General features: G+C 40.7%; 1 protein-coding gene across 1 annotated transcript; it reads right to left on the bottom strand.

The window, feature by feature from the left end:
* Positions 1 to 5,473: 5,473 nt before the first annotated feature.
* Positions 5,474 to 7,621, bottom strand: LOC147628589 (uncharacterized). Its single transcript, XM_086814202.1, has 5 exons — positions 7,533 to 7,621; positions 7,362 to 7,435; positions 6,983 to 7,033; positions 6,794 to 6,870; positions 5,474 to 6,712 (listed from the first exon to the last, which is right to left on the bottom strand). The coding sequence occupies exons 2-5, from the start codon at positions 7,403 to 7,405 to the stop codon at positions 5,721 to 5,723; spliced, it is 1,164 nt and encodes a 387-aa protein (XP_086670328.1). The 5' UTR covers positions 7,406 to 7,435; positions 7,533 to 7,621; the 3' UTR covers positions 5,474 to 5,720.
* Between the last annotated feature and the right edge of the window lie 3,974 nt (positions 7,622 to 11,595).

Genomic DNA, 11,595 nt, shown 5'->3' with positions numbered 1-11,595 from the left:
AGGGGGCTGAGAACCAATGGGAGTTTGTACGACAAATTCCAGTGACAAAGGTCTTACAGGATGACCCACTTCAAGAGGTCTATAAGGACTCTTTAGAGGGATATTATGCCACAACTAGATTGCCAGCGCTAGATCTTCCTCTAGCACTTGTGGTGGTAGTCGAAAAGCTTGCAGAATACAAGAACCGAATCGTTGATAAATGGGCTAATGAATACCGAACCTTAGATTGGAAGGAGATTCGGGAGCTCACGTGGAAAGGACAACCATTATTCATGGAAGTGTTCTCAACAAATACAGCTAAACCAGGAGAGACAGCCTTTCTTGGAGAAACTGCTGCTCCCCTACGAGAGTTCATTAGAGAGGGACCCTCAACATCAAAGTGGACCACTGCAAGTAGCCCAACTCTAGCACCAAGATATTATCCTACACCAAAAGTGCGACCACAGATCACACCTCAACAACGTTTCTCTCACTATGACAATCGGAGGGTAGGGGAGCCAACTCGGCCTCCCATAAATGCACCTCCTGAAATGCGAGTAACAAGATCTTTGGAGGGGGTTGGTGAGGCAGGTAATAGGGGACCCACACCAATTTGGGATGCATGTGGACCATCTTCCCAAAGAGAGGAACAATTCCCACTGAGAGTGAGAGGCCGTAGGCCCTATGATGAGTATTCAAGACAAGTAAGGCCATCAACTCTTCAGAAACTGGTAAAGAAGTACGAAGGGTCGGGAGATCCATATGACCATGTAGCAGCATTTAGGCAAGCAGTTTGAGCTGAGCAAGTGACTGACAAGCATACGCAAATTGAAGGATTTGGGCTCACTCTTGAGGGAAAGGCCCTTGCTTGGCACTAGAGGCTTCAGACAAATCTTCTTTACGAGTTCTGGAAGAGAGATTCATTGCTGCTTTTTCCTTGATGGGGATTCAACATGACACGGTAGCAAACATCTACTCTTTCAAGCAAGGCGAGACTGAGAGTGTTAGAGACTGTGCAAATAGAATGAAGCAGTACATTAATCGTTGCCCAAGAATATGAGAAGCCCACCCAGAGTCGCGATTAATTTCTCTCTTCTTAAAAGGACTCAAAAATTCAACACTACATACACATCTCTATGCAAAGAAGCATACAAATTTCAATGAGTGTTGCCATGATGCTATGGATTTACACAGTATGGTATCATACCGTACAATATTATGTACGATAATCGATCGTACGCCGTATGAAAACAATTGTGCACACTATCATAAAGACATCCTCCTCCTTAGTTGTATGACATCTAGCATATTTGTTCGACCAACCATAACACATGGTTCATCCACGATCATCTGATCGCCTAAAAGGGATATCTATTATGTAGAGCCTTAACTTGCACGTTTCGGAATTACTAGATAAGTACTAGTAAAATTAGTGCATCTCAAGGAAAATCAACTGGCACAACTAGTCTATGGCATTCGGAGTTAGGGTTTACGCAGGCTAAGAATGTGGAGAAATGCTCGAGAAAGCCTTTAGTAATAGTATCAACGATGGCCTTCTTTAGACTGCACACTAGTGGTGCCAACACCCAAATGTGAGAGGTAAGCAAGGCATGATAAAGGAGCTCCACCATAGGTGCAAAAGTAATACCTCTCTGTATAGCAATAATCCCCCCCATCCTCATAGCTTGCTAGGTGCAATAGCTTGCTAGGTGCAATAGCTTGCACTCATGCAAGAGGTGAGAGTATGGTATGGGAATGGAACTTTTTATATGATCAAGGCCTTTTACACACATAGAGAAAAAACACATAGAAATCTGACACCACTGGATTATTACATCTCTTTTTGCATGAGCAGAGAACTTGACACACACAAACTGATTAGAATGTCTTTCTTATTAATAGAAAGACCATGTATTGCTTTGGTGGGTGCCATTGCTTATTCAATCTCTTCTTGTTCTTCTGTGAGTTTATCTTATGCTACAAGATGGGCATGATGCTTTTCTTGTTCCTATTCCATTTTCTTTTGAAGCATTGAGCTTCTTTATGCCCAAGTCTCTTACAATAGTGACACTAGATCTTGCTTCCCTTTTTGTTCTTCTAATTATAGCTTTGTCAAGGTCGAGAGAATAATACCACTGTTGTTATCTTATTATATCTTCTTCGATAAGCATAGCCACTATATCTTCAAAGATGTATCACTGACTCAGTGGCGGTCAAAATAGTGTCTGCCCAGGAAGCTGAGCATGGGTGTTGCTCCGCCTAGGAGAGAGGTGGCTTAGCTGGAGTTCTTACATCCCCCTAGGCGCACCACCCCAAAGCCCGCCGCCAAGCCGGTGGAGCAACCAACTCAACGCAGTCGGTCGGCAGGGGGGCTATCACAAGCTTTGCCACCCTTGGCGAGATGGTGGAGCAACGGGAGGAGGTGGCGTTGCAGTGGTGGCCTCAGGGCAGCACTAGCAAACGACCCGAGATGGCAACAGTCGCGGTGGGCAGATACCAAATGTTGCATTTTAGAGTAGGGTTTTTACAAGCTAAGGTGAATGAAAGACAACCAGGGTGCGAGTGTATGTGCAGAGGCAATGAGAGAGAGATGATGAAGCTCAATCCTTCACCAAGTACAATCCTTTTATAGGCTTAAGCCTTAGAGCCTTACCTTATGACTCAATCACACACTGTAATAGCAACACATGGTACATGTGCTGATATCATTGCTTATACTACATACACACATAGTAGCCTCTAGGGGTTGTTCACACACATAGGCACACTTACACATACTAAGGGGTGGTTCACACACAAAGCTCCAAATCCCAACATGGCCCATCCTTCACATGTTGATAACTATAAAACTATCTCATGTGATCATAGAGACATCACATCAATGTATCGAATAATCACATCGGTCAATTGGTGTTGATGGTATTCAAGACTTATGCTCCCCGTGGCTTAGACTCATCCACGTGACATGGTCCGTAGTGAAACCCCAATGTAAAGTTATAAACTCTATCAGAGGATGCTCAAAAAAATACACCTCCATGATCCCTCTATAGAAGAGACCAGATTGTTGGAACCAAATTGTTGAGTTAAGCTTATAATCGATAATAGGCAACATCAATAATTGCGCATGAAAGTAATAGCAACTACGAATAGTCACTTTTTGCTAGTCACCAGCACTCGGCTTTATTGTGATTGAAGTAACAACTTTTCGCTAGTCACGACAAGCAACAATCGGCTTTGACAGATCTTTATTGTAATTGAAGTAACAACTTTGTCTGCCTTCATCTAAAGCTCTCACATCTGCAACTCAAGTTGAGAATGGGCTTGCTGCATTAACCGCTCATCAGAGTTAGTAGCGAGAGGGGGAAGTAGGAATCGGGGAAGAAGAGGTTGGAAAGAGGTTTTTGTTTCTCTAAGGCTTGGATCATAGCTTTTTGCTCAAGCAATTGATCTTCTTGTTGCTTCATGAGCTGCATGAAACTCTAAAACATCAATGCATCTGGAGCAGAGTTCCCTAATGCCATGTGGTAGAAGTGGTAGTCTCTTCATGGACTATTGTTCTCTCATCGTCAGAGGTCGTTAGAGGTCGCCATAGTGGGAGTGGTCAAGGTTCTTCCTGCCACAAACAAACCATCCACTATGTGTGTGTGGGAGACTTGTCCGATTGCATTCCGGAGGCTAAAAACTAACCATCCTTCAAGGGACAAGAGTCACACCAGAATGGGGAGTGCTTCTGGAATTTTTTTAACCAGCCACATAAGCAATTTTGTTTTTCTTGGTTGAATCTCTTCACTAAAAGGCAAAGCTCTAATGCTACCGTAACATGTGAAAGCTTACAGATGACATTTATACTTTGATAAACAATTTTTAGCACCTTTGTTCTTAATGACGTATAGCACAATGTAATGCGAATAGGAGTGCAAAGAGAGAAGCTTGAGACAATACACAGTGTTGGGTCTCCAATACTGTGAAGGGCCCCACCACGTACTGTGTACTTGCTTTATTGAACGAGTATAATGATTAACTCCTTCATTGTAAATTAACTAGGGCTGATTTGACCCTGGAGACCTTCACTTGGCTGAGGTAGTTCTCAGCCTCAAGATAAACATCCACCTTGCCCTTGGCTCCTATGCAGACATATGAGATGGTTTTAGGCAAGGGACTGAAGGGTGCTTATATATGCATACCCAGATGCTAGTCACTTCATGGATGCTGTTGTCAGCCTGTTTAATATGCTCACACGACTTGTGAACATAACATAAAAGTTTGCGCCTTTCACACGTGTGATGTTGGGCTACAATTGTTGCTAGTCGACAACCTTTTATGCTGGGGCCGGCCGACTAGTGGTCCAGGCTTAACAGAGCTAGCCTACTGGTTCTTAAGCCCTTGGGTAAGCCCCACATGGCTTCCTATGCCCAAGGATCTTCATAGCCTATGTCTACTATACCTAGACTGGTGCCCGTGCATCCAATTGGAAGCCTAATAAATGCCCAATACACCTCTACATCATTCTAGAGGGTTACAAAGATGTGCGGGACATGCACACTTGACCATGACCATGTGTGGGACTTGTACACTTAACCATGACGGTCTACATTGGATTCGTTGGATTCGTGGTCAACTTGTCCTGGACAAGACACGCGACATTTCTTGGTTATCAATATCTTGATTTACACTTGAGGTGATTTTCTTACACTCATGCTTTCTTAAATGCATCTCATTTTAAGTATATGGGCTTAAATAATATTTTGTTTGACATTATTTCATTGTGTAAGGTCATAAACTTTGTATAGTTAAGACCATATTAGGAGGTTTGGGAAAATCCCATTACTTTTCAATATACTTTTTGGTATATCTTTATCGTATACCAAATCCAAAGTTGTCGGAGAATGTGTATTTAGAACCTACTCTTCAAGAGTCTTCAAACGATATATCAAATGAGCTGGCTTTGATAAACGCTTAAAAGGGTTCATCGTGACTTCTTTTTATTTATCATGCAAAAAGAGAATTGGGATTTTCCCAAACTCCCTAATATGGTCTTAGTTATGTTAACAATTGAATTCAATGTGGATTTGCATAGTGTTCAATTCCGTACTATATAAGTGAAAAACTGTTTTTTTTGTCTTTTGCAAAGACATTTTAGGTTCTAGATCAATATTTACCTAATGGTTGCGAAGTTAAGAGATCAACCAGAAACCGTTGGCTACTAATCAAGTCCTGACTTTGTTTAGATCACTATAATTTAGCAATGAATGGTTTTTGAATCAACAAAAACTAGTGTGATGTGGCTCTCTTATAGAACGAAATCGTCTCTTAGACTGAAGATGACGAAGCTAATGACAAAAGCCTTTCTATGTTGTTCGAGTCTCAAAACGAATGAGCTTGCTCGTTTCTGACCCCGGCTCGAAAAACAAAAACAAAAATCCTTTCCCCATTCCACCCCCGAAGAAGACGAGAATCATTCTAATCACTTTTTTCAAGTCAATTTTAGGTCAAATAGTGCAAAACGAGTTGACTTTTCATGTTCAAATGTAAGGTGGTTGCTGACTTTTTATGAAAAACTCGGAGTGCCTAAGGCTAGGCAAATGTAGCAACCAGTCAATGATTTATTTTAGCTTGCTTTTTGATTATTATTTTGAGGTTATAAGAGTATCACTTGCAGGATGTCATGTATGTGTTTCCTGGAGATGAGAGAAATGTCTGTCTCTGTATGAAGGGTTTTGAAATAAATGATGATCTCTCTCTCAATAATCCGATCTGCAGCACCTGCTTAGTGCAATAGAAGGTTGTGGCATGGTACCACTGACACTATTTGTCCTGAATGCATTGCCCCACAAATTCAAAGCTGCTGCTGCATCCTCCTCGTGAACCAACAGATGATTAGAACCCTCTTGATCAGCACCTATAATTATATCATTGAGATTCGGAGTATAGTGTGGACTTTGCCGGCTAGTGTAGGAATCAAACACAGGCGGTGGTGCAGCATACATATCCGTTGAGATTTGCAAATCAGATTGAAACATCTTGTTGATATTCTGATGATTATCCAAGGTGCTGTTGCAGTGGGCTTCTTCATGATAGTCAATGTTGTAGTCATTCAAGTCAGCTTCAGCTTCTTTACTGTTGTAGTCGGATAACTCTAGGTGGGCGCTATTGGGGAACAAGTCTTTGTAGTCTATCTCTACCTCATTTTCATCATTTTCCATGCTGAATTGCTCTAGAGCCCCTGAGTCCATGGTGGGTGAGTGAGGTTGGTGGTGGCTTGCCGTTGTGGTTTTCTCAAGCATTTGTCTGAACAAATTGGATTGCAAAAGCAGGCTCAAAGCAGTGGGAGAGGAACTGAAAGACTTCTGCTGCTGCAAGAAGGGAATGCATTGGTGCATTGATGTGGAACTAGTGTTGAGCATTGTACTGTTACTGTGATTTTTGTTATGGGAATTTAAGTTCATAGGTATTGATGGGCTGAATTGTGGGAAGCTTGAATCCAAACCCCATTTTTCTGTGTGTGAGGGCAAGGTGTCATTGTTATTATGGTTATCAAAGCTGCTGAGGGGTGTGCCTTCTTGAGGGGGTAATGATGCACTTGATTGGTCCCCTGAGTTTGTATTGGTAGCTCCCATGTGACCCGGGCGCAGCCACCTTATGTAGCGGCTCAAATCAAAGTTTGTTACTGCATTCAAGCCTCTATACTCTATGGCTGCCATGTCATATGCAGCAGCAGCCTCCTCTTGGGTGCCTTCAGATACAACTTGAAAGTTAATGGCACTGAAAATTGTTCACATGAGAAGAAAATGTGACAGAAATGGTCTTCACTTACTATATGTTCCCAGATACAAGTACTTGTTGCCGAAAACGCGCCCAATCCGAGCCTCCCAACGCCCATTGTGGTGATGCCTAGTGAAGATGGATACTCAAAGCTTCAATATCTCCACTGATAAAGAGAACTGAACATTGAAGTATTCAAAAATAACTTTGAGCATTTTATATCATGGAATCTTGAGCATACCTAGCCACTCCTCTATACTTGGACACTCCTCTTGAAAACCCACTACTCTTCCTGCAAGAAGGCGGCCATGTCTCAAAATCTTCTCAAGGAAGAGAGAGAGAGAGAGAGAGAGAGAGAGAGAGAGAAAGAGAGAAGCTTTTTAACGTCGTAGGAACAATCCCAAGAGACCAAATATGTTCTATCTGACACGAGTGCAATTCAAATACAGGACACGTTGACTAACAACTCTATGAGCTAACCAATCTACCACACTTGGGTGATAGAAGGATTAGCCCATTTTGTTTATTTACTCACACACCTGATGAGAGAAGCTTTTAACGTTGTAGAAACAATCCCAAGAGACCAACTATGATCTGAGAGAGAGAGAGAGAGAGCTCACCTTCTCAAAGAAGCTAGATACTCCTCTCTGGATACATTATGCATCTCTTCAATGTCTTTGGCATATTCAGTGACCTGTCCCACTCATAAAATGATTATTTTGAGTAAAGAAAACAACCTACATTTATACATGTCAATAACAACTTTGAGAGCTATAAGGAAGAGCCCTCACAGGAAAGTTTGTCAAAGTAGAAGGTCCCCAATACTTAAGAGCAGCCAAATCATAAGCCCTAGCAGCTGATTCCTCCTGGTCATAAGCTCCTGAAGGCAGCATTTATCAAGTCAAGAAGACTCCTTGGAATCCAGCTTATAATGCACTTCTTAGTGCAAAGTTGTACTAGCAGTATACACACATTAAATTTGGATATTATTTACATGTATGAGTACTAAGTTAGGGCCTTACCAAGATACACTGGTGCATACCATAAGGAAAAGGATAGCCAGCACATGCCCATGCAGAGAGGACAAGAATTAGCCACATTAGCTTAGCTTCTCACTATCTCTAAATGAGTAGAAAGCTTTTTGAAAGCTAAAACCATCATACCTTGCTTCCCTTTCTTCTTTTGAGTTGCATTCCAAGTGCTCTTGTCCCATAGATGGGCTTCATACCGGCCAGTCCATCGATGCCTGCGAATTCTATCCTCGTCAAAATCCTGGTCTAGGAAAATCTTAGCTGATTAATTCAATCATTCAGGGCTGTGCTTCTTCACATTGCACTTCATCAGAGTCCCACATATGAAAGTTAATATTGTATGCATTATTCAAGTTACAGTTAGAACTTGGCTTAGCTAATCAATTCATAAAGCCTACCTGGTGACCCCTCTGTAAATGGAGCTTCTCTTGCCAGGTGCACAAGGTGGAATCTTACTGATTCGCTCTTTTGTTGTGGAGTTTTTCTCTTTTCTGGCTCTTTTTAATCCCCTTTGCTGCCCAAACTGATCACCCAAAGCCAAATTGTTCACATTGATGCCCCTACTTTGATCATCTACTAGTTGCACCTGTGGTGTCAATGCCTCTACCTTCAACATGTTGATGGGGCCTTATCACTCTGTTAGCAGACGTTTTTCTGGTGCAAACAAAGCGTCATTAGCAATCGTATCAATCAAAGGAAGAATACACTAGGTTACATTATGGTAGTTAGGGTATTATCTGCTCAATTAATACCTTAATAACTCCCTTAAGGAACCATCATCATAGTGCAAATGCCAACAGGAAGGATGCCAAAAGGCTTCCAAATAGACTGATACACAAATGGTGTGTAGGAAAAAATCACCAACTAATGGATAACATGGCAGTACAGTACAGGTACATTGTAATTGGCAGCTTTGATGAAATGGGTCATTTTTAAAGAGGGAGGATGCAAACACTCCATGGTTCACTGGCTTGTGAATACCAACAAAGTTGATACAGTGTAGGACAGGAAGGGGAAAGCTTTATTTGGAATTTGAGGGATTTGGACTGTTGTGATGTTTGAGTTAAGGTTTGCAAGCTCAGTAACGTGCTGGCTGGTGGGAGCTCTCGAGGGTTCCGCCCAGATGAATAAGAAGTTAGCTAGCATGAAGAAGAAGACACAAGGCCTGGTTTACGTCGCCCCGGCCATGGATGCAAAAACTTGACATATTTTGTACACAATCGTGGACGATAATACCCATGACAGTTAAATCAAGTTACGAGAATTATACATATATATATATATATATATATATATATATATATACACACACATGTATATGTATGTATATGTATATGTGTGTATATATATATATATATATATATACATGTATATGTATGTATATATATATACATGTATATGTATATGTGTGTGTGTGTATATATATATATATATATATATATATATATATATATGTATGTATGTATGTATGTATGTATGTATGTATGTATGTATATGCATATGCATATGTATATGTGTATGTGTATGTATATGTATATGTATATGTATATGTATGTATGTATGTATATATATATTATATACAAGACCATAACTAGAATAACGAGAATGTACTAAATGTTATTCCTTAAGATACGGCGAAAATCTTTGGATGACTTTTTAAAATAAAAGTTTCGACCCTTAGAATTACACCTTTTTTTTTGTTTTTTCTAGCACATACCCATGCAAACCCTGCCTTAATTTGTGATTAATTATTATCCATAGCTTTGAGCATTCGGATGGCATTGCATTTGTAGCTCCCCCACCCCACCCCACACACACACACACACACACACATTTCATCATGTATTATCTTTTGTACTTAATACTTTACTTTGAAGCTAATTTGGTGCCACAACTAGATGCCTAGTTCTTTTGTATGTCATTAAGAATTAAAACTAGATATGATTCTTTTTTTGCCATTGGCCCCCAAAGGTAGATATGAATTTATTTTGCATAACATTATCCACTTCAATCGACAAAAAGGATTGCTTGTCCCTTTCCTCGTCTATTCCTTCACCATCCCACATTTTAACCCTTCTAAGCATGATTTTGCATGGCATTCAAATTTTCTAAATGTTATGCACCTAAGATTAGTGGCACTAGAAGCCCAAATGTGGATATGACATTAATTTTGCATGGCATTCAAATTTTCTAAATGTTATGCACCTAAGATTAGTGGCACTAGAAGCCCAAATGTGGATATGACATTAATTTTGCATGGCATTATTTTGTAAATTCCCCTTGCCCCCTCAACCCATGTTCACGATATGCACACTACTCCCCTCCTTGTTTTCCAACATGCACCCCTCTGCCTATCTATTTTATCCCATGTGTCTCCCCCTCCCCTCCCCCCTTCATTGCCCAAAAGGCTACTTCGTCTTGTGCCCTGCTCCCCCCAATTCCATCTCCACATGTTTCCCTCTACACCATCCCATTTCTCTTTGCCTTCCTCCCCCATCCTTTCTTTATGCATCCAACCCTCACCCCCCCCCCCCCCCCCGGGCGCACGGCCCTTTTAGAAACTCTTTTTTTATTTCCTTTGTAATAACTTTCTCCTTCTCATTCTTTACATCCCTCCTCTCCGTCCTGTTTTTTTCACCCCTTCCCTTTCCTCTTCTTTGTGTTTCCTCCTCCTCCCTCCTTTTTTTTGTATCGGATTTTCCTATGTTTTATTGTTAATGCTATTTTGTACCCCAATTCCATCATAACATTATTTTGATGTAATAAGCTACTAACATTTGTCAAGGATCCATGTCATTAGTCTACGATGTCCATGTAAAGGCCAATGTTATAAAGCCACATTTATTTTTGAGTCTTTTAATGGATGTCTGGCATAATATGAACACTTGGCCATGATATATAATTGACTTATGGACATTTAATGAAGGGACTTTTACACATAATATTTGAGAAGATTTTGGCAAACTTGTGCACACACACACACACACACACACACACACACACACACACACACACACACACACACACACACACACACACACAGAGAGAGAGAGAGAGAGAGAGAGAGAGAGAGAGAGAGAGAGAGAGCATCTTATTGTATATTGTGCCTGCTCACTTGTATTTACGTGTGAGATGAGACTCTTTGAATCAATCCATTTAATACAGTTGTGATTAGGAAGAATAGTGAAGATGCACTCAGAGGACGATAGTGCATCAAATTCTCTTACCAACCTAGCTTAGATGTATGTCACTCAGGTGATGCATACAAGGAAGTGTTGTTGGCCTTAGACACCAAGAAACTTCCAACGAGGAATCAATGAATCAAAGGGAGGAAAGTGTTGATTTACATTATACATTATGCGTATGCAATAAACGGAAGGAATTACCAACTACATAGCTTTAAAAAATCAATAGGGATAGCCCTAAGTTATTTTGGGATGAAGATCTTGTCCAGGTAGGACAACAAGATTATTTAGAGTCAAGGGAGTCAAGGGAGGATGTAATTTCAAGGGACCTTGAAATTGGCTTATAGCCAAGAGCAAGGACCTCTGGTAGAATAATCACCTTTAACTTTGAGCTTGTGTAAAAAAAGACAGATTTACAAACTAATGAGGTAGCAACTAAAGATCGAGAAGAAAAAGATGTTCTACTCACACCAGAAGGTTTCACAAAGTAAGAGCATTTGGAACACCAACAATTGATGATGTATATTCACTAAAGCATATAGATCTATTTGGAAGATAGAGCAAGAGACAATGTCTTAATCAATTCTAGCCTACAATGACTGCTATGCTATGAGGAGTGCATTAGAAGTGTCGCCTAT

This window comes from Cibotium barometz, chromosome 19 (assembly GCF_041138505.1).
Source record: "Cibotium barometz isolate CiBa-2024 chromosome 19, ASM4113850v1, whole genome shotgun sequence".
NCBI lineage: Eukaryota > Viridiplantae > Streptophyta > Polypodiopsida > Cyatheales > Cibotiaceae > Cibotium > Cibotium barometz.
Note: the sequence above shows the minus strand (reverse complement) of the source record. Positions and strands in the feature narration are given on the sequence as shown.

Coding starts and splice junctions, on each gene's coding strand:
- LOC147628589 (XM_086814202.1), bottom strand. CDS start 7,405: ATGCATAATGTATCCAGAGAGGAGTATCTAGCTTCTTTGAGAAG. Junction 7,034..7,361: donor TATCTAGCTTCTTTGAGAAG/GTGAGCTCTCTC, acceptor GCCTTCTTGCAG/GAAGAGTAGTGGGTTTTCAA. Junction 6,713..6,793: donor CTTGTATCTGGGAACATATA/GTAAGTGAAGAC, acceptor TTGTATCTGAAG/GCACCCAAGAGGAGGCTGCT.